General features: G+C 37.6%; 1 protein-coding gene across 10 annotated transcripts in view; it reads left to right on the top strand.

Annotated features, from left to right (window-relative positions):
- The window catches only part of Epha6 (EPH receptor A6), an 850,021-nt gene that overhangs the window by 771,306 nt on the left and 51,117 nt on the right, over positions 1–27,598 (top strand). Inside the window, exon 16 of one of the 10 annotated variants that reach the window (XM_046455350.2) lies at positions 20,053–20,379. The exons of the other annotated variants lie outside the window; for them this stretch is intronic. Within the exon in view, the coding sequence (XP_046311306.1) occupies positions 20,053–20,097 (45 nt within the window). The 3' untranslated portion in view covers positions 20,098–20,379. Of the gene's footprint in view, positions 1–20,052; positions 20,380–27,598 lie in introns of those variants that run through there. 10 annotated transcript variants of the gene reach the window in all.

Raw genomic sequence — 27,598 nt, 5'->3', positions numbered from 1 at the left:
CCCTAAGGAATTGTGAGGATGGATCCTGAATGAACTTATTTTATATTGTATTTTTCTTTCTAGGCATGACATAAGATCACTCCACATCGTTTGTCTTATAGTAAATGCTATATAATTTTGTCAAAAATCATTAACATTTTTAGTATTATGTAAAGTCTGGGAAACAAAACAAACATGAAAGAGCTTTTTTTGTGATAATTCTACATAACAAGCAACCTACCACCACCTCAGAGGCTGACAACTGCAAGCCTTCCTATCTCACTCTCAAGCCTCAGGTCTGCAATGCTTAAAATGTCAGTTATGCTCAGGTGTGTTCTGCATTTCTTGTCCTGTAAACCAGGGTGAAGGTTAGGCCTGTCTATAGCACACTTAGGCCAGAAGTGCCGCAGCAATGGCCCAACAGTGAACCATGTGAAAACACTTGTGGAACTTACCCTCACTCACATTCCATTGGCCAAGCTCAGAGTTGTTGAGGTGAGAAAGTCCACTTCACTTTCAAGGATCAATGTCCAGGGCAGGGAGGGAGAAAAGGTCATGTATATTATTGTGACCAAATAATACAAATATCACTTATGACTGTCTTCCCTATATGGGAAAGAACTCACTCATGTCCTGCACACTTATAAGTGAGGAACAGAGGCTTGTTGTTAGGCTCTGGGATGTTTCAGGGGTGGCTTATTTTGTAACATTATTATAGAAATAGCCCTTTTTTGTTTGCTTTGTTTCCCCAGACTTTCAAAAATACTAAAAATGTTAATGATTTCAACAAAATTATACAACATATGCCACAATGAGTAATATGGGAATTGCTATGTCTGGTAATTGCCAATGAAAATTAATAATGTATTTCTATGTCCTCCAAGAAAAACTACCTTCTTTTTTTGGTAGTCTATTTCTTCTATGTTTTACATATAATTTTCTATTTCTTTTTGGTTTTCATGTCTTCAACTTTTGTTGAAGAATAGTATGTGTTTTTACTATAGTTTATTGGTAGAAAACCATCTGGTAAAACAGAGACATATAGTTACTTTCCAAATTATTTTTTTAAAACTATCATGTGCTTCCACCCACTTCTTTTCTAAATGAGATTAGAACTTACCTGTGCTTTGGACTATGTCTAAATTTAAGAAGGAAATAATTATTTCATTAAAAAACTAAAGCCCCTTTTCATCCATAGTATAGCTACACCTCTTATCTTAAATGAAGATCTAAAAATATTTTCCATATATTTAAATTTGTTATTATTTACTAACTCAAAGTATAGCTCATATCAATATTTTAAATTATCACTGTATTTTTACCTTTATTTCTGCAAAGTTTCTCTTCCTATGAATCTTGGCATGCCTTATATTTGCTATGATATTTTATAACTTGAAATGGTCAAGGACTTTTAAAATATTTGAGTTAGTTTTACATACATTAAATTCTCTACAGATAATATGTGAAGTAAGTGCATTTTGCCAAATAGTACCATCTGCAGATAATGGGAACTTATGAAGTCATATGAAAGTTCACAGAATGATAAGCAAACTTTGATGTTTGTATTAGAGATTGGCCAAATGGTTTCTCTTCATTCAAACATCTGTCATGTTCCACTTATTCAGAAGTCCTAGGGAAAATTTGATAAAGTCAAAAATTGGTCCTTAGTGTGTAATAGAGTAGTTTTACTAACTGAAATATTAACAAATATGTTCAATTTCATCAAAATTTATGATGTCCTGAAAAAAATGTTAAGTTTGATTTTGGCCAGATACAAGAAAATTTATTTAATTCCTGAGGATTTTCTTAGAGGTGTAACTCACCACCTTTGGGAGGCACAGTTTGTGAGGGGAGTCATTAGGTGTTTCCATTGTCCCACTGACAACACATGAAGGTAAAGCCTACTTAGCCCCTCCTCGCTGCCCACTTTGTGCAATGGCTGAGCAGCTAGGAACTCAGAACCTAGCTCCAGGAACTGAGACAGCATTCCTTGTTGTTGTAATTTGTTTGTAACAATTTCATTAAGATATAATTTATATACCAGAAGTTCACCCATTTAAAGTATAATTCAATGATTTTTTTCACATTTACAGAATTCAACAACTCTCAGCATAATATAACTTTGGAATATTTTCATTATCCCCCCCGAAGAAACCCATGCCCATTAGCAGCTACTCGGTATTCCTTTTTCAATGCCCTGCAGACCTGGGCAACTATGAATCTACTTTCTGTCTCTATGTATTTGCCAATCATGGGCATTTCACTCAAATAGAATCCTACAGAATGTGCCTAGCCTTTCATGAACACATGTTTCAAAGTTTATATTGTAGCCTATATTAATAGCTCACTCTTTTATGTCTGAGTAATATTTATATAAAGATACTGAATTTTTTATCCATTATTTCATTAGTGGTAGACATTTGAGTTCTTTCTGCTTTTTTTCAATTATAAATAATATGCCATGACCCTTCATTTACAAATTTTCATGTTCCATGTTTCTATTCCTCCTGTTTGTATACCTAGAATTAAAAATGCTGGCCATGATAGGGTTAAATATGGTAACTTTATGTTTCAAAGTCATTCTGTTTTGGGTATCTCCATCTTTTGAGGAGCTGCCACATTATTTTTTAAAATGCTTGCATCATTTTATAATCCCACCAGTAATGAGTATTCTATTCAATACATCCTTACCAGCCTTTGTTATTATTTTTTATTATAGCCATTTCTAATGAATGTGAAGTGGCATCTCATTATGACTTGCAGTTTGCTAATTACTAACAATTTTGAGCATCTTTCATGTGCTTATTTTCAATTCATATACCTATCTTATTTGGAACAATATCTAGAGGACCCTTGGTCCACTTTTTAAATTGAGTTATTTTTCATTTTATGATTTGTTTGTAAGAAATATTTGTGTTTGCTGGATGAAATTCCTTTATCAGATATGTGATTCATGAATATTACCTACCATGCTGTTTTTAATCATTCCATTAGTGGTTTTATGTGAAATGAAGCTTTATTTATTTTTTTATTATGATTTTGCCATCATGTCTAAGAAACATTGCCTAGCTTTTATATTTAGATTTGTGAGACGTTTTTATTAAATATTATATATAGTATAAAGTAGGAGTCCAATTTCATTCTTTTGAGTATAGATATTTAGCTGCCCAAAATCTTTATTGAAAAACTATTTTCCCCCATTGAATTTTGTTGGCTTTTTTGTTGTTGTTGTTATTGTTTTGTTTTAGTAAAAAGAAAAAGAAGGTTTATTGTTTTGCTAGCAAAAGAGAAACAAAAGGGACTTCTGTCCCAGAAGCTGTGATTCTGCCCATCATCAAGAACAGGGGGCTTTTAAGGAGGTAAATCAAAGGCTACATTTTATGTATTCTCTGTTGGAGTTGTAATTCACTTATTAATTTGGGAAATAGTTATTTCTAAGATCTTCTGGTGCCCAACCCAAAGTCTAGATTACTTCATTCCTATGATGGGTATGTACTCAAAGATAGATATTTCTGTCTAGGATGGAGAAGAAAGGTAATCCTGTTTCCCCTGAGATTAGGGAGTGGGAGATATTAGGGAGGAGCAGGGAGAGAGGAAGAGAAATAAACATGCCCATTTTAAAAATAAGTTGCAGTTACAGAGCAGCAAGGGCTATATTGAAAGCATAAAGTGGACCACTGTTACATTTCTCACTGTCAATTTCTACATTTCATTTCTATGAAAAAATGGGAGACACCATCTCCAAGCTGTTTCCTGCTGAAAGAGGACGAAGTTGGGGGAAGTAACCCAAAGTCCTTGTTCTCTATCAGGTGGGGCATGGACAGTTAAGGGTATTCAGCATGAGCAGTCCAGAGGTCCACAGTGGCAGATGGCAGGTGACTGGACAAGACCTACCTAGGGCAGAAATCATGCTGAGACAACAATAAATAAGACAGCAAAGCATTGCTTTTTTGTAAACAATTAGTACAAAGGAAATTAGTACTTCAGCCAGTCCCTGAAAAACAAGAAGATAGTAACTCGTAATCATATAGTGAAAAACAGATTGAGTTTATCAATGTAGGAGGTTAGGGAGATTTGTAGGTCTATGAGATTAGGTTCAAATTAACTCAGGACAAATTTGTGACTCTAGAATCCTTGTGATCATTATTATTATTAGGCATTGCCACACAAGAACTCTTCCTTCATAGTCTTAAGCTTTACATAATTTTTTTAGGACTAAAACAAGTATGCATCTTAAGTTACGTTAAAAATCTATACTATTGCTTTTCCTTTTAAATGTCCATGTAGGACTGTGCTTAGGCTATACTCTCCTGCCAGGTATCTAAGACCAAATTGGTCAAAACTGACCTTGTTCCTATCTACTCTTAAGAGTCAGTTGAGATTCCTCAGAGATCACTCTTGGAGACATGTGTGAAGCTTCCTGGCTCCTTTAGCTTTCCTCTACCAGTGGTGCCACTTGCCAGGATGGGTCAGGATCTGGCTGACCATATATGGCTTCTCATGGAAGCAGCAGGGATATTTCCATCTCTTTGCAGGATGTGAACTGGATAGCTTCCTATTCTCTAGGGTCCTCTCTCTGATCAGCATATCAGGTGACTCACCAGAGTTGCAGGGCCCAGAGTAAGGGGATCTTATTGTTCTCTGCATCCTGGCTGACCTTAGAGGGCAAGGACCAAAATTTTGGCTGATTTTTCCTTCACCCTTCTATTTGCATGACTTTAGTCTCCAAATTTTTAGTTATAAACACCCAGCAGGCCATTTTCACCAGTCTTAAAAATGGAGTAACAGGTAATAACTTCAATATCTATAATTTTACAGTTACCTGAAAGGAAAGCGAGGAATGAGAGACCAGTGAGTGAGAAATGAAAAACAGAGACCTGGCAGAGATATACACGAATTTATTTGTCAGAGCTGACAAATAAAGGCCATCTCTCTATAGGAGAGAGAAGCAAACAGGCTTGAGTTCTGGGACTTTTATGAGGGAGGCTCAGGAATCAGAGCCGGATGGGTCCTAATGCAGAGGTTAAGGGCTGGATTGGTATGAGGGAGTGGTGAGCCTTTCTCAGAAAGGTCCTTGGACGAGAAAGCGAAACTTTTTCCTTAAAATGGCAGCTGTCACTGAAGATGGTCCTCCAGATACTAAGCAAGGACGTTACATTACCCCTTCATTTAACTGGAGTTAGTATTAGTACTGGTAGTCAGCATTATATACTACTATCTTCCCTGTAGGTGATGGATTATTATCTTAAATTAAGCCAGTTTGGGTGTTTGTTTGTTTTGAAGCAGTACCTATGCAAAACACTAACACTCAACAGTTATAAAGTTTATAAGGAAAATACAAAATGAAATAAATTACAAAGCAAAAACATATTTAGTTTGTGTAATAAGTATGAACAAGAAAAATGATTTTTATAATCTTGAACCTTTACTTAGTTATGTCCCCTGTTTGAGTTCACAGTAATATTTAAAACAAAAGTCAATCTTTTGGACACAACTTTAAATGAGCTGAAGTCTAGCTTATTTTTGAGCCATTCTAATACAAAATAAAGTGGGAGGCAGAGCCTAATCTTAGGTAGGGAAGGGTCTTCACAAATAACACAATACAATATTACATCTGAAAAAATGAATCAAAGAAGCTAGGAGAAATTTTAACTTTCTTTTTTTGGAAAAAGTGGTAGAATGCTTCCATATTTTACAATGTCACCTTTAAGCAGATCAGGCTCTCCTTGTTATCTTCGAAAAATGCATTTAAATTCCAATTCTGGTGTGAAGAGTAACACAAAACTGTATATATAACTTATTGACAAAAGGTTACTTTATCCGACTACAAAACATCAAATTTCATGAATAAATACTAACCAAATTTGTTATTTCTGTACAAATCTGAGACTTTGTTGCAGATAATTTTAGTCTAGAAAGCAACTTGGCAAAGTGCTCTCCTAAGCTTTACATTTTAAAGTACAATTTAGCATCCATAGTGTACAGTATTCACAGATCTTCTTGGATTAACAAAAATCGAAGAATAGCCTTAAATCTCTTATAATTTTTTGGAAACAGTGTTAATAATAAGAAAATGACTCAGTCCAAGCAAACACATATGAGACAGGTCTTCAGTTGTCAGCGTGGTCACTCTATGTCAGATACAATGGAAAGCCCTTATTGGTTATCTTTCCAGAAAACCTAGATAAACTTTCTTTTTATAAACTTTTACATAACACTTATACAAGGCTCAGATATATATATAGTTCTCAGATGTATATTTATATCTCGTCACCTATATTTAGGTTATCAACTATATTGTTATAACCTAAAGTAATAGTTATGTGTCTAACCAGTTACAAAGTAATCATTCAAAAGACTTTAAAACCGGTACAATTCTAATTTCTTTAAGACTTAGTTTCTCTAAATAATAAAACCTAACAGATACAATAAAGTTATCTTGATAGATAAAAGCAGACAGATGTTTCAGACTTTGTTTCCTATCAGTACATTAAAGTTCAAATAACTATCTTACTGTGCTAATTATAGCCAGTTTAATCACAAACACAAACTTTTTGAGATTTACCTTTCTCAAACCTTCCGCGACTTATTTAGACATTCACAGTTTTTTTGCATCCTAAGTTTTGTTCTCTCTTTCATCTTGGACTTTAGCATGAGAATATTAATTTACAGACAAAATACTTTCTCATCCAGATACTTTTTTTTAACCTTCAGATTTACTGTACTAAAATATATTTTCATACTTTCTTTTATCTTTTCTAGTTTTGGACCCTTTCTTAAATTCATGTTCTGAAACAATCCTTGTGAATGTTATCTGTACATTTAATTTACATAACAAATTTCATCCCAGGAAAGGGTTAGACAATCCAGAATATATAAAAATTTTGTCAGCTTGCTTTCTAGGGGTTGGACCAGAGGATATTTTTGAACCTGATCTGTCTCCCTTATCGTTATCACAATAGTATCAACTTTGAGTTCCTCACTGTCTTATAATAGGTATATCGATATGGTGGAGCATTTTCCATTCAGATCCTAGGCTTCTATATGGTGGACCCTTTTCCATCCTTTTCTTTATGCTTCCTTGAAGATCCCTTTGCATAGGCTGCCAACAAAACACGGGCTGGCCTTAGTTTCTCTTTCTGTTTTGGGTACAGTTGTTTACCCTGCCAGTCTTCCCATGCATTTAGTTTGATGGCATACTATTATAGCAAGAATTGCTTTGCCCCAGTCATGAGTGTCCCCTGGTTAAACGGGATGTACTGTCAGATCTGAAAATGGGAGCCTATTCCTGTCCCCAAGTCACAAACTATTTGTTGGCTTCTTCGCAATTATTTGCAATCAGTTAACTATAAATATTTATTTATTAACATTTATTTTTGGACTCCCAATTTTATTCCATTTGTTTGTGTGTCTGTTTTTATTCAATGCCATACTGTCTTGATCACTATATCTTTTTTGTAAGCTTTAAAAATCTAATAGTGTGGAGAGGGAAGATGGCGGTGAGGGGAGTGCATTGCCCCCGTGTGCTGCTTCACTGTGTGGGAGTATGACAAGTCAGGACGGCTAAAGGCTATCTTGTTAGGAATTTCCAGCAATAGTGGGGTGCTCCGCAACCTGGAGGAAGGATTTCCATTGCACGAGGATTGGCTACGGGGACTCAAACGCGAGAGGTTTGTCGCACGGAGGGTAACACTGCTTATTCAGCAAATCGCCCCGCGGCTAGAGTCTGCAGCGTGCGCTGGGAAACTAGGAGGTAGCGACGCAGGGATACAGCGCTGCAGTTTCTGCCAGCCGTGCAAGCACCATACTCAGGGCTGAATTCTGGGTTCGAGACAGGGGAAGGAAGCGGTCCATCTCGGTTCTCCACCCCGGTCAGACCACAGAGGAGGCCAGCAGCCACCATGTTGAAAAGCTGACGTCACCATCCCTGTTTTCAACTGACCGCAGCTCATTCAGCCATAGAACAGGTAATTTCAGGCTGCCATTCGCCTGCGGCTTGCAGACAGATTGCTAAGGTTCAGTGCCTGGGTGCTTCTTAGAACCTGATCTTATCGGAGCGAACACCGAGAGCGGGGCGGCCGAGTTCCGGCTCCCGAAACCGCCCTGGCCCAGGGCTGCGGAGCCTGCGGAGGCTGCTTCTTGGACCCTGCTCCTATCAGAGCATACACCAAGCACTAAGTGGTCGAATTCCGGCTCCCGGAACTGAGCCCACGGGGACTGCTTCTTGGAGCCTACCCTTATAGGAGCTTACACCGAGCACGGAGCGGCCGAGTTCTGGCTCCCGGAACTTCCCTGGCCTGGGGCTAGGAGCCCGCGGAAACTGCTTCTCGGTCCGGGTCCTGCTGAGGGCCGGTCAGGACTCACCCATTGCTTTGGTTGCCTGGCAAGGGGAACGAAATGCTGCCATTCGCATAGGATACCAACATGGCAGAGATCTGATGTCATCAGAAAGCTGCGGAGGAGAGAACTTCATCAATACCAGCGGCGACAGAAACAGTTGGTCTCCTGGTAGGGGAAGGTGAGGCACACACACCCGAGTCTCCTCAATTTGTCGTCGAGCCAGAGGGGAGGAGCCGGGCCGCCACCAGCGCCCGGAGCAGGCCCAGCGGCTCACCAGCGTGGTGACCGCGTGACCCCAATTGGAGAGGGGGCAGAGCAGAGCCGCCACCCGCACCCGCAAGGTGGGCAGACCCGCGACCCAGTGGTACATGGGCGTGGTAGGAGGGGCAGGGCAGAGCCGCCTTTCGCGCTTGCAAGGTAAACAGACCTGTGACAGCCTGGCAGGTCAGGCCCAGTGGCCTGCCAGTGTGGTACACACGTCACCCCAAATGGAGTAGGGGCAGAGCAGATCCTTCTCCCACGCCCGGATCAGGCCCTGCCTGTGTGGTGGCCACGTGACCCCAATTGGAGTGGGGGCAGAGCAGAACCGCCACCCGTGCCCGCAGGGTGAGCAGACCTGTGACCAACCTGCAGATCAGGCCCAGGGGTCCGCAGGCGTGGTAGGAGGGGCAGGGCAGATCCGCCGCCCGCGCCTCCAAGGTAGGCAGACCTGCAACAGACCGGCGGATAAGGCCCAGGAGCCTGCCGGCGTGGTACACACACCACCCTAATTGGAGTAGGGGCAGAGCAGAGTCGCCGCCCGTGCCAGGAACAGGCCCAGCGTCCTGCAGGCGGGGTAGTCACGACACCCCAATTGGAGTAGGGGCAGAGCAGAGCCTCCACCCGTGCCCGAAAGGTGGGCAGATCTGCGACCGACCAGCGGGACAGGCCCAGTGGCCTGCCGGTACGACAGACATGTCACCCCATTTGGAGTAGGGGCAGAGTAGAGCCGCCGCCCGCGCCTGCAGGGTAGGCAAACCTGCAACCGACCGGCAGATCAGGCCCGGTGGCCTGCCGGCGTGGTACACTCGTCACCCCAATTGGAGTAGGGGCAGAACAGAGCCGCCGCCAGCGCCCAGAACAGGCCCAGTGACCTGCCGGCGTGGTAGCCACGACACCCCAATTGGAATAAGGAGAGAGCAGAGCCGCCGCCTGCGCCTGCAGGAAAGATACGCAAGCAGTATGAAAAGACAAGGAAAGAAAGGACCACAAGCAATGCAGGTCAACGCAACTTTAGAAGAGGTAACAGCTGCAGCAGATGGAATGTCAGATTAAGAATTCAGGATATACATGCTTCAGATGATCTGGAGTATCAAGGAAGACATTAAACAGCAAAATCAGACAATGAAAGATCACTTCGACAATGAATTACGCAAACAAATCCAGGAAGCAAAGGATCAACTATACAGGGAGATAGAGGTTATAAAAAACAAACAAACAGAAATCCTAGAAATGCAGGAAGCAATAAACCAACTTAAAAACTCAATGGAGAATACTACCAGCAGAGTAGAACACTTAGAAGATAGAACATCAGACAATGAAGACAAAGTATTTCAACTGGAAAAGAACATAGACAGCTCAGCAAGACTGTTAAGAAACCATGAGCAGAACATCCAAGAAATATGGGATAACATTAAGAGACCAAACTTAAGAGTCATTGGGATACAGGATGGTACAGAGCTCTAAACCAAAGGAATGAACAGTCTATTCAATGAAATAATACGAGAAAACTTCCCAGACTTGAAGAATGAGACAGAATCCCAAATCCTAGAAGCCTACAGGACGCCAAATGTGCAAAATCATAAGAGATCCACACCTAGACACATTATAATGAAGATGCCCAACATACAGAATAAGGAGAGAATTTTAAAAGCTACAAGAGAAAGGAAGCAGATTACATTTAGGGGTAAGCCAATCAGGATAACAGCTGATCTTTCAACACAGACTCTGAAAGCTAGAAGATCCTGGAATACAATATTTCAAACACTAAAAGAAAATGGGTTCCAACCAAGAATTGTGTATCCAGCGAAATTAAGCTTCAGGATGGAAGATGAAATTAAAACCTTCCACGATAAACAAAAGTTTAAAGAATTCGCAGCTAGAAATCCATCTCTTCAAAACATCCTCGCCAAAACATTACAGGAAGAGGAAATGGAAAATAACAATGAAAACCAACAGTGGGAGGTAGGACAGTAAAGGGGGGGAAAATAATCAAAGAGGAAAACAAACCATGTTTAGTAACAGAAATAAACAAATATGGCTGGAAGAACAACCCATATCTCAATAATAACCCAAAATGTTAATGGCTTAAACTCACCAATTAAGAGACACAGGCTAGTAGAATGGATCACAAAACAAGACCCAACAATATGCTGCCTACAGGAGATGCATTTGATAGGAAAAGACATACATAGGCTGAAGGTGAAAGGTTGGGAAAAATCATATCACTCATATGGACTTCGGAAACAAGCAGGCCTGTCCATACTCATATCAAATAAAATAGATTTCAAGCCAAAGTTAATCAAAAGAGATAAAGAGGGACAATACATACTGCTTAAGGGAACCATACACCAACAAGACATAACAATCATAAATATTTATGCCCCAAACAATGGTGCAGCTATGTTCCTCAAACAAACTCTTCTCAAGTTCAAGAGTCTAATAGACCACCACACCATAATCATGGGAGACTTCAACACACCTCTCTCGCCACTGGACAGATCTTCCAAACAAAAGTTGAATAAGGAAACTATAGAACTCAATAACACTATTAATAACCTAGACCTAATTGACATATATAGAGTATACCACCCAACATCAAGCAGTTACACTTTTTTCTCAGCAGCACATGGATCCTTCTCAAAAATAGATCATATATTATGTCACAGGGCAACTCTTAGACAATATAAAGGAGTAGAGATAATACCATGCATCTTATCTGATCATAATGGAATGAAACTGAAAATCAACGATAAAAGAAGGAAGGAAAAAGCATACATCACTTGGAGAATGAACAATAGTTTACTGAATGATCAATGGGTTATAGAAGACATCAAGGAGGAAATTAAAAAATTCTTAGAGATAAATGAAAACACAGACACAACATATCGGAATCTATGGGACACATTGAAAGCAGTTCTAAGAGGAAAATTCATTGCTTGGAGTTCATTCCTTAAAAAAAGAAAAAAACCAACAAATAAATGATCTCATACTTCATCTCAAAATCCTTGAAAAAGAAGAGCAAAACAACAGCAAAAGAAGTAGAAGGCAAGAAATAATGAAAATCAGAGCTGAAATTAATGAAATCGAAACAAACAATTGAAAAAATTGACAAAACTAAAAGTTGGTTCTTTGAAAAAATAAACAAAATCGACAGACCCTTAGCGATGCTAGCGAAGAGAAGAAGAGAGAGAACTCAAATTACTAGCATACGGGATGAAAAAGGCAATATCACAACAGACACTTCAGAAATACAGAAGATAATCAAAAACTATTTTGAATCCTTATACTCCAATAAATTAGAAGATAGTGAAGACATAGATAAATTTCTTAAGTCATATGATCTGCCCAGATTGAGTCAGGAGGATATAGAAAACCTAAACAGACCAATATCAATTGAGGAAATAGAAGAAACCATAAAAAGACTACCAACTAAGAAAAGCCCAGGACCAGATGGGTATACAGCAGAATTTTACAAAACCTTTAAAGAAGAACTAATACCAATACTTTTCAAGCTACTTCAGGAAATAGAAAAAGAGGGAGAACTTCCAAATTCATTCTATGAGGCCAACATCACCCTGATACCTAAACCAGACAAAGACACTTCAAAGAAAGAAAACTACATACCAATATCTCTAATGAACCTAGATGCAAAAATCCTCAACAAAATTCTGGCAAATCGGTTACAAAAACATATCAAAAAAATTGTACACCATGATCAAGTAGGATTCATACCTGGGATGCAAGGCTGGTTCAATATACGGAAATCAATAAATGTTATTCACCACATCAATAGACTTAAAAATAAGAACCATATGATCATCTCGATAGATGCGGAAAAAGCATTCGACAAAGTACAGCATCCCTTTGTGTTCAAAACTCTAGAAAAACTAGGGATAACAGGAACATACCTCAATATTGTAAAAGCAATCTATGCTAAGCCTCAGGCTAGCATCATTCTGAATGGAGAAAAACTGAAGGCATTCCCTCTAAAATCTGGAACAAGACAGGGATGCCCTCTCTCTCCACTTCGCTTCAACATAGTTCTCGAAACACTGGCCAGAGCAATTAGACAGACGAAAGAAATTAAAGGCATAAAAATAGGAAAAGAAGAACTTAAATTATCACTATTTTCAGATGATATGATTCTATACCTAGCAGACCCAAAAGGCTCTACAAAGAAACTATTAGAGCTAATAAATGAATTCAGCAAAGTGGCAGGATATAAAATCAACATGCATAAATCAAAGGCATTCCTGTATATCAGCGACAAATCCTCTGAAATGGAAATGAGGACAACCATTCCATTCACAATATCTTCAAAAAAAAAATAAAATACTTGGGAATCAACCTAACAAAAGAGGTGAAAGACTTATACAATGAAAACTACAGAACCCTAAAGAGAGAAATAGAAGAAGATCTTAGAAGATGGAAAAATATACCCTGTTCATGGATAGGCAGAACTAACATCATCAAAATGGCGATATTACCAAAAGTTCTCTATAGGTTTAATGCAATGCCAATCAAAATCCCAATGGCATTTCTTGTAGAAATAGAGAAAGCAATCATGAAATTCATATGGAAAAATAAAAGACCCAGAATAGCAAAAACAATGCTAAGCAGGAAGTGTGAATCAGGCGATATAGCGATACCAGACTTCAAACTATACTACAGAGCAATAGTAACAAAAACAGCATGGTACTGGTACCAAAACAGGTGGGTGGACCAATGGTACAGAATAGAGGACACAGAGACTAATCCACAAAGCTACAACTATCTTATATTTGATAAAGGAGCAAAAAGCATGCAATGGAGGGAGGATAGCATCTTCAACAAATGGTGCTGGGAAAACTGGAAATCCATATGCAACAAAATGAAACTGAATCCCCTCCTCTCGCCATGCACAAAAGTTAACTCAAAGTGGATCAAGGAGCTAGATATCAAATCAGAGACTCTGCGTCTGATAGAAGAAAAAGTTGGCGCCGATCTACATATTGTAGGGTCGGGCTCCAAATTCCTTAATAGGACACCCATAGCACAAAAGTTGATAACAAGAATCAACAAATGGGACTTACTTAAACTGAAAAGTTTTCTCTCAGCAAAAGAAACAATAAGAGAGGTAAATAGGGAGCCTACACCCTGGGAACAAATCTTTACTCCTCACACTTCAGATAGAGCCCTAATATCCAGAGTATACAAAGAACTCAAAAAATTAGACAATAAGAGAACAAACAACCCAATCAACAAATGGGCCAAGGACCTGAACAGACGCTTCTCAGAGGAGGACATACAGTCAATCAACAAGTACATGAAAAAATGCTCAACATCTCTAGCTGTCAGAGAAATGCAAATCAAAACCACCCTAAGATACCATCTCACTCCAGTAAGATTGGCAGCCATTAGGAAGTCAAACAACAACAAGTGCTGGCGAGGATGTGGGGAAAAGGGTACACTTGTACATTGCTGGTGGGACTGCAGATTGGTGCAGCCAATTTGGAAAGCAGTATGGAGATTTCTTGGAAAGCTGGGAATGGAGCCACCATTTGACCCAGCTATTCCCCTTCTTGGTCTATTCCCTAAAGACCTAAAAAGAGCATGCTACAGGGACACTGCTACATCAATGTTCATAGCAGCACAGTTCACAATAGCAAGACTGTGGAACCAACCTAAATGCCCTTCAATAGACGAATGGATAAAAAAAATGTGGCATTTATACACAATGGAGTATTACTCTGCATTAAAAAATGACAAAATCATAGAATTTACAGGGAAATGGATGGCATTAGAGCAGATTATGCTAAGTGAAGCTAGCCAATCCCTAAAAAACAAATGCCAAATGTCTTCTTTGATATAAGGAGAGTAACTAAGATCAGAGTAGGGACGAAGAGCAGGAGAAGAAGATTAACATTTAACAGGGATGAGAGGTGGGAGGGAAAGGGAGAGAGAAGGGAAATTGCATGGTAATGGAAGGAGACCCTCAGGGTTATACAGTGGAGCGGGTAGAGAGAGAGGAGGGGAGGGGAGGGGAGCGGTGGGGAGGGGGGAGGGGGGATGATGGGAAAGGCAGCGGAGCACAACAGACACTAGTATGGCAATATGTAAATCAATGGATGTGTAACTGATGTGATTCTGCAATCTGTGTATGGGGTGAAGGTGGGAGTTCATAACCCACTTGAATCAAAGTGTGGAATATGATATGTCAAGAAATTTGTAATGTTTTGAACCACCCACAATAAAAAATTTAAAAAAAAAATCTAATAGTGTGAGCTCACTAAAGCTTACTAACTTTATTATTTTTAAGGACTATTTTGGCTATTATGAGGCTCCTTACATTTTGGCTTAATTTTTAAATTAAAAATATAAATTCTTCATAATCCATTTCTTTTTTTCTTGTTTTTTTGTTGCCCGAATTACATATAACATAGTAAGTGATTTCATAAAATGAGTAATATGGGTGTCAGTAAGGGAATGGTTAATGACTTTTATAAATATACATTTACATTCTAAAAAATCTCCTAAATTAAACACTATCCCAAACTTCTTACTTAAAGAAAAGTATATGAATATTATACTCTAATAATCTTAGCACCCAATTTATACAGTAGATTATTTATCTCATGGTATTAAAATATCCATTGAGGCAACAGTTTTAAATTAGCATTCATGTAAACCTGAATATATTTAGGAAAACATGAACTAAATGATCAGTATTTGATCAGAATTTTTTAAAAAGATTTTTTTGGAGGGCCTTTCAAATGCAAGGTTTTGTTCTTACTTTTTCTGACGCAGGCCTTTTTATAGTATAGTTGCCAGAAATATCATAAATCTTTAAAAGGCCATTCTGGTCCTAAACCGATTGACCCTTTAGTGCTGAATCCTCAGCCAATTCAGGCATTCTGCTGGACCCCACTGCCATTTTATGAATAATTCATATGATTTACAGTACCTTGTAAAAAGCAGCAAAACATCTCTGTGTGTGACTTGTTTGCTTTTGATTTACAGTGACATCTTTTCATAATAGTGGAAAGTTGCTGAAAAACTTTTCTGAAACATTATGCTTTCTCATTCATACTCAGAGGACTGTAGCTCAGTTAACAGTGACCTCAATTTTCTGCCCCGTTGTTTTTCAAATTAAAAAAAAATACATATGGGCAGTCTCTTCACAAAGTCACATATTAAATAACATTACCAACAGACCATTATCCTGTGTGCAGTCTACCATTACCGATGGTTACGTGACCTTTAGAATTAAGGAGAGTATTATGAGCATCGATTGAGATATTGAAAACTGTAACATTAGTTGTATTTTTAGGGTCAGCTAGAATGTTTACATTGTACCACTCAGGGAGTGACACGTGTGGTTGGTAAGTGGCCCTTGTCAAGCCTTTGTGATGGCCTGATGATAATAATAATGAAAGTAAACGAGGAAAATGCCATCTGGTTCAGTGAGATAGGCATTTGTAAGGAAGACTGAGCAGAGACTAAGCTCTGCCCTACAAAGAACGCAAGAAAATGCCTAGGACTTCCAGGGTAGGTGCCTTATCACTTAATTTAGGCAACCCCAGGAAAATGCCGAGGAGCATCAACTTAAGAGGGAGAGGCACATAAATTGTTGGCAAAGAAATCCAGATGTCTGGGATCAGCAGCACCAGCTTACCTTTAAATAAAACCATTTTCTTATTGGAAGCCTACAATAAATAAACAAAATCAGGCCCAGTCTTCTTCTGAGGGACAAATATTTCTACTCTTTAAAGAATAAAATTAGGATGAACCTGCAGAAGTAATTATCACCAAAAGTGATTACACAAACATATGAACCTTGTCTATTTCACTACTGAACAAGGCTTTTGTATGGAAGAAATAATGTTGGTAAGCTTGAGTATACTGATTTAAGACCATTGTTTTCTGTAATCCATTTGTCAGAGTATTTAGACAAATGGAAAAGACAAAATAAGGTAATATTTGCAAAATGTCTAGCGAAGTGTCCTGTAAGCATTTAATAAATGTTGGCTATTATTCTTATCATCATCATCATCATCATTTTCTTCTGCTCACTGGTTATAATTGTGCTAGGTCAAGTGTATATTGATTTGCATGAAGCTCTTCATCAAATGCAATAAAAAAATAAGAATTCCTTTGTACTCAGCATATTATGCCCATACCAGTACCCTATTATAGCTATTTAAATCACAAATGACCCAAGATTAACTTTGATTATTTTGTATCAAACACTAAAGTGTTGCCAGATAACATGGTTCTAGTTCTATTCTACTATTTACTATTGCATAACCTAGAGTAAGTCTTACTCTTTCTAGGCCTCAGTTAAAGTAGATGATATCTGAGTTACTTTCATACCTACTATTCCATGAGGTAGCTCAAGGGGAAAAATCGCAGGAAAATTATTATAATATATTGCATTCACTTTTAATCTGTCTTTGGACGTCACCTCACTTCTGCCCCAAGCAAGCTCCACATCTTGTTTAAGAGTGTCATTTCATTGAGTAGTACTGCAGGCTGCAGAAACTTCCATTGCAAAGTGTCAGTGCTGTGGATATTAAATATTTACTAAGGATAAAAACCTGCCTTAACCTACTCTCAACTAAAATTGAACTTTCGAAAACTATTCTGTAATAGAGCAATACCTGTTGCCTTCAAACCATCTTTTACTATTTGTGCCTTTGACCTTCATGTGAATTCTGCAGCAAATGAAGTCAAATTTTTTTTGCACTGTTTATCCCTGGGCAGTACCATCTGATAGGAGTAGTATTCCATCAATATGTGTTTTTTCCTGAGGAAGTCTTGCTGTAATACATCATCAAAGTGACAGCCAGTGTATTATATATTACAATAAAATATCCCCAGAGCAAAGGTACATGTGATGATAAATTATGCTAATATGTTATTGTCATTATGTTATCAGCACTCAGAGAGTGATTTACTGAGATACATCATCAGTGAGAGATTATCTGATTTCATATTACTCAAGAAATGACAGCATCATGGAAAACCACAAGCAGATTCAGTTGATTAATAGGGTTGGTGATATTCTAGTGCCAGAACTCTTGTACAGTGGTATATTAAAATGTCCTTTGAAACTGAAAACAAGTTAAAGAAAGATGAGTCCACGAGGTGAGGTTGTAAAAGTACTGTCAATTTAAATACTATTACGGTAGACAGAGTGGATAGTTAAGTATAAACCAAAAGTCACCCTTTGTCCTGTATTCAAACATTTGACAGAGATTTAGTTCTACTTAATTATCTTTAAGAAGCCTGTGAACATCTTACAATAAGCTACCTATTATAAGACTGCTGGATTTCCTATAAATCTCCAGTCTACTGGTGACATCTTATAATAATATACATTATGCCCCAAGTCACTGAGCCAACCAGAGGAAACAGTAAACTTTGTTGTTAAGGAATAACTAATTTATTCAGGATTTTAAGCAGATCATTTTTGTTATAGCATCTGTTTACACAGAAACTTGTACACATTAGAAACTCCAAAGTACTCGCAAAGTTAAGTTGATGGTTTTGATTATAACTTTCTATGTTCAAAACAACAAAAAATAGACATCTGAAATCAAATAGATTAAAAGAGCCAGATACCATGGTCTGTAGATAAAAATCAACTTCAGTTTTCCCAACACTACTTGCTCCATTCAAGGTCTTAGGAACTTGTATCTCTGATTCCTCCCTACAGCTTTCTAGCTGAGACCTCTGACACTGGCATAATCAGAGGGCTTCTGGGGAAAACCAAGTAAGCTGCAGGTAGACCTCACTTCTCTTCTCTGAGCTTGTGAGTTAATTAAAACTGAGTTTTTCCTCTCATATAATACTTTCACAGATTCTTTGAAGACTCCCTCTCAATAATACACATCTCTTCCTAAAGACTTCCTAACAGAACTATGGATCAAAGCATTGTTTCATGTATTAATTTATTGAACTTTCCCAAAAAAAGAAGGGTACTATTATCATCTACATTTTACAAATGAAGAAACTAAGACATAAGAAAGAGTAATATACTCAATAAGACCCAGAGTTCAGAGGGCCTACATTGGTGATCATAGCTGTGTACTCTGAACCGTGATACAAAATTACAATTTTAGTATCAGCAATAACTACCAAATTTAGTTTTAGAACTACACATGCCTATTCTCTCATTAGAGCAGGTTCCAACTAAGCAACCAGTGTCTCACTTTTCAGCTTTTCCAGGTATGTATTCAAAACAAGTCTTATATTTCCCCAAACTCCAATGGCAAATGAAATTTCTCCCAGTCATCCTATCGAGTCCCCATTGTAGATGTGAGATGAGGGTGACACAACTCTCCAAGTAAATTCTCCAAAAATAATTCTTCACATCCCAGCTTCTTATGCCTAAGTGATCTGGAAATGGAGACACAGATCACAAAAACAGTTGTTTGTTCTTTGGTTTTTACATTCCCTTTTCAAGCTGTGGGATAATGTAACTAGGACAGGTTTGTAACGTAGGCTATTTCCTAGGTATTATGTGTTCCACCTTTCCTCCTTGGCCTTTTGGGGTTGCAGCCAAAATTGAGACAGAAAAGAGTCCAATTTTAGCATCCTTTTAGAAAAATAGAGGCTATTTTTCTCAAACCTAAAAGGCAAGGATACTAGGATGTGTGGTTTCTAGGAATGAGTGAGTATGCCTCTTTGTCAGTAGTAAAAACCTTAAAAGATGGATGTGTCACAGACTTCAAGAAATGTTTTAGGGTCATGAAAGGAGTTTTTACTTGAGCTGATTTATATGTGCAATTTCAATAGGGTGCCTGTTCTAGAGTGCTTCCAGGGATCCACTAGTTAGATCATGATGAAGTTGGCATCAACCTGTCAGTGTTCAATTTGGCTTGGAGGTGTGTTATCAATTTCCAGAGTCTCTAATATACTCTATTGCACCAACAGGATGCAGGGCACTCTGTGACCTACCAATCATTTTATGTCACTCTACCACATAGGTTAGGGTGCTGCTGGCTTTCTTCCCCAAACTGCTTCCATTTAAAACTTCTCAAGAATGTCCCCTACTCCTCCCCCAAGAGTCAAATGAGTATTCCCAGCTCTGTTATATGTGGTGGCTGGCCTTAGTTTAATTGTCATATGAAATGAAGTAAAATATTAATGAATTTGAAAGAGACAAAAGCAAAGCATTAAAATACCCAATGTATGTCTGTTTCATCCAACTATCTATTAATAAATAGTGTAAGAAGAAAAGAAATTAATGGCAACTCAGGTGGTTCAAAATCTAATTCTTGACTTGAAGGTCTTTCATAAAACTGTGTTTTGCCACCTGCAAATCCCTCTTCTTCGAGGGAAGTTTACCTCCACTTGTTTTTTGCCTCTAAATACTGAAGAAATTCTAGTACTTAGGAAAGTGAAACAATAAATTTCAAAGTACCAACACAGCAGAGTTAATGTGTAAAGCATTTGCATTTATAGTAATTTATATTTATATTTTATTAGGTTTTGACACAAGAAGAACAGCATTGTATAATGGAAAAAGCATGAGTTTGAAGGCAAAAGTCTGCACCTAGATCTTGGATCTGGTCCTTGTCGGTCATGTTGCTCTGGTCAGTTTTTCTGCTGGTTCTGACCTTCATTTTCTTTGTCTGAAAGTGATAACAACTGTTTTCATTTACCATAGGATCCGTGCCTTATTTATGTTTGTGTCCACAATTCTTAGCACAATGCCTGGCAATAAATGCTTCTGTTGAGTAAATAAGTCTGTGAGGAATTATTATTTTCTGTTTACAAATGAGTACAGTGAGGCTCAACAAGTTTAAGCAGTCTAGTGTCACAGAGCCAGCAAGGAAAATGCAATGGTGTGAGAAAAGATCAAATCCTAGAAATTGTGACAAATATAGAGAGTGAAAAAGAGCTTGTAAGTGGCACAAGTAGGGTTCAGACAACAGTGTGACTGCACAATATACTTAACTGCAGAGTATAGTAATAGGAAGATGCATCCAGATCCCAAAACAGGGACACATTGTGCAATTCCCAGGTCCAACACAGAAGTCAAAACTTATACTTGAGCAAAGATATGAGGCCTGGAAATATAAACTATGCTTCACAGAGTAGCCAAGAAATATATAGGAACCGCATAAAAATTAATCTTTTTGCCACTATTACCCTTATACCACAATTTTCTCTAATACATGCTCATATAAGCATTTAACTACATATATTTTTCTGAACTTGTCTATGACTAGAATAAGTATCCTGAATTGTCAAGGGGTGGCAGAAATATTAATTCTAGCAACTGTCTTAGTCTAGGTTCCCTAGAAAATAGAGCCTCAGAAAAAGATTTTAAATGATGCTGCTTTATTTTTGAGGTACAAAACCTAGGCAGCTTGATGGAAGGAAAGTGGAAATGTGAAGCAATGAAGAATGTGAGGCCATACCACAGTATATTGATGTGCCAGCAGCTTTTTCATATAGACCACAAAAAACAAACAAACAAACAAAAAACCTGGGAGATGTTTCTACTAACCTCTTCTAAGGGGGCTGGGTGGAAAACCACACTTTGAAACAATTCATAGAAAGGAGCAGGAAGGAAGGATGACCCTGGGCAACACTTTTGTGTCTCCTGTTTCCCACTAATAAGTGTTCCTGCACTATGAGTTCGTTCCACTGTACTTCCAAGTTGAGTGACTCAACTGACCACACGGGATGCCAGATTTCACATTCTTTAATTTGGTCTGTCATTCAGGTCCAGAAGTGGTGAAGTTACAAATTCTGAGATTATAATTAATGAATATGAATAAGTGAGGGTGGACCCAGAACTCCCAAAGCAAATACCTAGTTATCCCTTAGGGGTGAAGCATGGTCCAGGACGCAGAGGAGGTTGATAGAAATTGACATAGTTCCTACTGTTTGTAGAACTTATGAAATCAAACTCTTTAACTCAGTTGAACAAAATATCTAAAGCCCACTAAGAAAGAACCACCGCCTTTAAAGTATAATAGCATCTAGGGTACAAGGTATGAAGAAATAAGAAATAAATACACATATACAAATATCACATATATTCTTATATATGTATATCATTACATGCATATGAATGTAATTCCCTTCAGTATTATAAAATATTCAATCTTGTATATTATAATCCAGTCATATCCAGTAAATTCAGAAATATAATTCTGAATTATATTTGATATAAGATGATAGATTTGAAAAGATGTGTTTTGTTAGAGTGTTCCATTGGTGGTATACCAGGACAGGTCAGGCATGACACAACAGAGAAAGGAGTAGAAAAGGCATTAGAAAGGAGTGAAATAGTAGCAACCCTACAAGGCCACGTCACAAGCCAAAGACCATGCAGCCAATGGGTGTGTCAGAGAGTAAAGAAGTTTCCCTGTTGGTGGGCAGGGCATAGTGTCCAGAGCATCCAGCAGGAGGTCATGAGTGGTAAGTAGCCCAGACAGGAAAACACTTTCTGTAATATATGCAGTCCATGAAGCTTTAGAGTCAAGGATTCCAGTATAGGTTTGTTCCAATGATACCTCTAAAATGGATAGACGTAGGACAAGTATTCAGACATGAGAACAGGGATTAATTTCAACCTAGCAGAAGCTAATGACAAAAAGGACACCCATATGGCTCATTCCATTTTGAGTCTCACAGATTTAGAGCTTCCTGAGGATAGTAGGGGCCCCAAAGCCCAAGAAAGAGCGTACTTAGTACGCAAGTAATGCCCTGCATCCATCTTGGAAAGATCAGAAGCTATGGGGGCAGGGAGTCAGAGTAAAAGGCCAAACAAGTCATTTAATTACTAACATCCTTCAATTAGAGAACGTTGACAGTTATATCCTTTCAGAAAAAAATGTAAAAATGTATTAAGTACTATTACATTTGATATATAGTACATATTTTTGATGAACAATAAATTTTAAAATTGTATAACTTTCTGCAAATTTTGGTATTTTAACATATATTTAAAACTTCATTTTAAATATTAACATTTACTCTCCTATTTGTCTCAATCTGACAATGACATACCTACCTTCTTGACTACTGTACAGATAACTTGTTATCTGACATTCAGAGTCACCTCCGATCCCTTCCATCTTCCTTTCCATCGCACATCAGGTATAGTGCCATCAATTTCTTAATACATAGGTGAGAGGAATGATGTATCATAAGATACATAGCCTTTTCCCCGTATTTATGAATTGAAAGTCAAGTTAAAAGTAATGTCAGGTATCTACATTCCTAATTCAGTGTTCTTAACCGGCAGGAGTATCTTGCTCTGACAGCCTGACCCTTATATCCCAATTAAGTACACAAACAGACCTGGATCTTTTCCCCCAGTTGTACTGTCAGGGCTAGTATAACTTGACTGTCATATAAAGTTCTCTAATTCAGCCTGCCAAGAAAATATGATTGTAGTACAGATTTTAACATTCAGAAATGTTCACTCCCCTTTCACTTACATGGATTTTGAGGGTCAAAGCTATGCATTTTTATTAGATTTTTTATTATCTTTCAACCTTTGTGAAGATCAATGTATTAGAAAAGAGAAAAAAACTTTTTTCTCCTGTAATGTGAAAGCTATTTGATATAAGGGAAATACTGATGAGGATTTTTATTACTTATTGGTAGTTACCAGTTGACAAAATGAGAAAGTTTTATGTAAGAAATGAATGTAGGGCTTAAACTCCATATTACTTTTGAAAACCAAGCATCTGGTCAAAATAAATGAGAATATAGAATAGGAATAAGTGTGTATAGAGTTTTGCATTTTCTTTAAAACATGATGCTCCCAAAAAGAGCTGCAGCAAAAGAAATTAAATGCTGAAACTCTGATTTATGAATCTAAGCACAGGAAGAAACTTTTAGAATAGATTTTTTTCTGTTTATTTTATAAATGTAATATTCTTATTATGGTGCCTAAAGTTGATTAATTTTTAGCCTTTTCCTGCTATATAATGGTACAGGAAGCTACTCACTATTTCCCTAATCTTTGTCATCCCAACAGTTTATTTTAGGAGGTAGCATGCAGGTTCTTCTGGCTATGATCTTCATGTGTTGATTGAATCGCATTTTTTGTTTTTTTATGGGGTAGATTATAAATTATAATCATTTAATAAAGTGAATATTAAAGTACCTTGGGCTTTCTCTTAAACAAAACAAAGTCCTAAATTTTAAAAACTCAAGTTTAACACAGGTAGGCTATTCTCCCTCTTGTTACCATAAACAATCTGTACACCCACTGTTCTAAACGTTAAGATGTCTCTTTTTCCTTCAATTATAAAAGTTAATCTTTCTTTTCTAAGAGACACTTGGGGAAGGGAGGGTGTGATTATTTTAGGGCTCATGAAAGAAAGATTGACAGTACTGGCTGAAGTCAGGCAGAAGCAGTCAGCCCTCAGGAAGTGTTTCTGACAGCCAGGCTAATGCACTACAGTGCTGACATGAAACTTCCCCTAGATTCTAGAAAGAAGCTGTTTGGGAAGAGCCTGTCAATAATGTAAAACCAGGCCAATGGTTCTGCTTGTGGACTGCTATAAGTGTCTGTCCAAGACTAATTGGAGATGACCAAGCTCATATTTTAAATGAAAAATATGAGCATAGCCATCCTCAAATGAAAGAGGCTTTCCAGAAATTCGTGATGTTATTTGTTTAAATAGAGTATTGGGCTTAACATCTCAGGTATTTTTCTACAAGTGGATTTTTTTTTCTCCTTCTGAATTCTCAAGGTTCTGCTTTAAGTTCAGTTTTGTTTACCAGAAAGATATGAGAACAAGTTTAATGCTGTGAAAGATGTTTACTTAGTGCAATAATATGACAAGCAGAACTGAATACATAGCAAATGACACATCATGTAAAGCTTTCCAGTCAACACTGGCTGTAGAATCATCATTGAAATAAAAAAGCAAAACAAAATACAAAAATCAGTCTGAATTGTATGGATGAAAACCACCACATCAAAAAACACAATCAAGTAAATTATCTTGTTTTGTACTTAAATAACTGATGAAGCTCATGGTGACTCTAAGTGCCATTTTGGATTCCTTGAATTGCTTCAACATCTAGATCTAGGGTCTGTTTCTTTGTAGTATAACATTGAGCCATGTGAAGTCCTTTTCCCTGAGCAAATTTATAGTCTTGGGGGAAAAAATAAAAATTGGCCTTATAGAATTTCATAAATGGAAAATGGAAAAACGACATTTCTGAGGGAATTTCCTTTCTTATACCCAGGAGATACAGGTGTGTGAGAAAGCAAGTTGGACATTTGTCCTTCTTCCCTTTCAGGTAAAATATTTGAAGTAAAAATTTAATTTAAACTAATTTATATGAAAACCATTATGAATTAAGTAGAAAAGGGTAGTTTGTTTTTTAAACATGACATTATTCATTTTAAATATCCATAGGAAATCTTTCCACTCAAATTAGAAGTTTCTTAGATAATGTGTGGATGAATTTTATGTGTCATATTTGACTGACCTAAGGAATGCCTAGATAAATGGTAAAACATTATTTCTTGGTGTGGTTATGAGTCTGTTTTCAGAATAGATTAGAATTTGCATCAGTAGACTCTAAGAGATGAAACCACTCTTGCCAAAGTGGGTGGGCATCATCTAATCCATTGAAGGTCTGGATAGAACAAAAAGGTGGAGGAAGGATGAATTATCTCTTTTGGATCTGGCTCATTAATCGTCTCCTGTCCTGTCTTTAGTCATTAGGAATACTGGTTCTCGGGCCTTCAGACTCCAGGATTAGCACCAGGATCCCCCTAAACCCCATCTTCCCACTCCTGTTCTCAGGGCTGCAACTTTGCACTGAGAGTTAGTTATACCTTGGGCTCTACTGGTTCTCAGACCTCTGGACACAAACTGAATAACATCACTGGCCTTTCTGATTCTTTATCCCGCTGATGGTATATCATGCAACTTCTGAGCCTCCATAATCACATGAACCCTTTCCCCGAGTGTGTGTGTGTGTGTGTGTGTGTGTGTGTGTGTGTTTTCTATTGCTTCTCTTTGTCTGGAGAACCCTGACTCATTCAGAGGATTTTTTCTAATACATACATTTTAAGAACATGTAAATGATGCTTCTACGGTGTGTGATGGTTTTGAAAAGGAGAATTTTCTAAAATTAATCTTTGACTATTCCCCCTTCAACTTTGTTTACATAATTGATTTGGACTCTCTATTTAGATGGTGTTGAGTAAATGTCATCCCTTCTTTCTCTGTTATATAGACAATATCTCATCAGAGGAATTGAAACACATCTTTAATGTATGAAGATTTGCTATTATATGTGACTATTGTAGAATTATAAACTAACATAACTTACTTCTTAGACAATTCATCCTGTTTCTACTCTATTTCCCCCTACCCATCTGTAATCTAGTGCAACCAAAGTAATCTAAAAACATCACAAAACACAAAAGCATGATTTTATTATCCCTGTGCATGAAACTTTTCAGTAGCCTTCCATTGGCCCAAGATGAGGTTTAAATCATTTAAGTGACTTAAGAAGCCCTTCTTTAAATCTGAGGCCTCATCTCTTCAGCACCCTAACTCACCCTCTCCAGTTAGTTGTACTGATCTTCCTCCATACTTCTAAATCCGTTATGCTTTCCCTTCTCTAGCTGGACTGGTCTCCCCACCTTCCTTCTACAATCCCTTTATCTCCCACAGTTCTTTCATCATCTAGCTCCAGTCTTACATAAAATCCCAGCCTAGTCTCCATTGTCTCTTGGAAGCCTTCCCTGACTCTTCACTTAGCATGGTACCTATCACATTTCATGGCATCATTTAGAATGTTTATTACCCACTAGATGATTAGCACTGTTTTTAGTTTATGCTACATATTCAATATTCATTTAACTAGTATTAATTGAGCACCTTTTATGCTCAGGCTCATTTGCAAGCAGTGAGAAAACAGCAAGGAACCAAGCAAAGTCTCTGCCTCAGGAGAGTTATAGTTTATTCACACAAGGAGTTATTTGTCAGCACAAACAGAGTAAAAGGAAACAGAAGAAGATGAAGATAAAAGATCAAGAAGTATATAAAGTAAAATTAAGAGTCAAGAGACACTCAAAGCAAAGATGAAAACGAGTCTTAGAAGTACAGATTGATCTTTTAAAAGATCCCACACCATGACTGGATAAGGCCTCTTTTATTTAAAACTGTTCTTTGCTGTTGGCTAATGATATAATTTGAAAATGATAAAAATTGCTTCTTGCTTTATTCTACTTGCAGCCAAGTACATCCAGATCCTGTCATGTCCTGCCATTCAGCACTCCAGCAGTGTCCTTCAGAGCCATCTGCTGTCCACAAGAATAAGGCTTCAGAAACAAAATGATACACTTAAACCTCACCAAAACAAGCTGGGAGCTTGTTTTTAAAAGGATTTCTTTTCTAAAATGTATTCATTGGAAAAATATGCTATCAGACAGTGAATACGTTATGCAAGTAAAATTAGACCTTTCAACCTATTGGTATGATGCATGATTGCCCACACTTATTGCAGGTGATTCTACCAGAATTAAACTGATTTTATTTTTTTAATAGGTCTTTGATGCAAAAGGTCAAAAGAAAAGTTTAGGATCCTTGTCATCCTTTTATACTATTTTTAAAAATAAGAACTTATTTACATCATTTTTTAACACAGGATACAAATCTTTAAGCCACACACACAAAAAAAGAACAAAAACAATCATGCCAAATGGTGTATAATTTTTCACATAGAAATAGTGACAGATGCAACCCAAATTGTAAGATTGAGTTTTCTAGGAACACATAACAAGTGACAATAGTGAAATCCCATGCCTTTACGCCTACCATTCAAACCAAGGTGCTGTTGTCTCAGATTTCAAATTAGTGATTTCCTACTTGAACTCTAAGCAGCAACAATTTTAGAAAACTTGAAATTCCCTGGACATAACATGCTGTTCCACTCCTCTGTGCCTTTGAACTTGCTCTTTTTCTCTGAAGGGATGTCCTGACCTTTTGGTCTTCATAGTTAAACTCCTGCTTTTTTCCCCAACTCTTCCTAA

The sequence above is a fragment of the Marmota monax genome, unplaced genomic scaffold (genome assembly GCF_021218885.2).
Source record: "Marmota monax isolate L192 unplaced genomic scaffold, Marmota_monax_Labrador192_F-V1.1 WCK01_AAM20220418_F8-fsc00053, whole genome shotgun sequence".
NCBI lineage: Eukaryota > Metazoa > Chordata > Mammalia > Rodentia > Sciuridae > Marmota > Marmota monax.
This window is presented reverse-complemented; position numbering and strand designations above follow the sequence as displayed.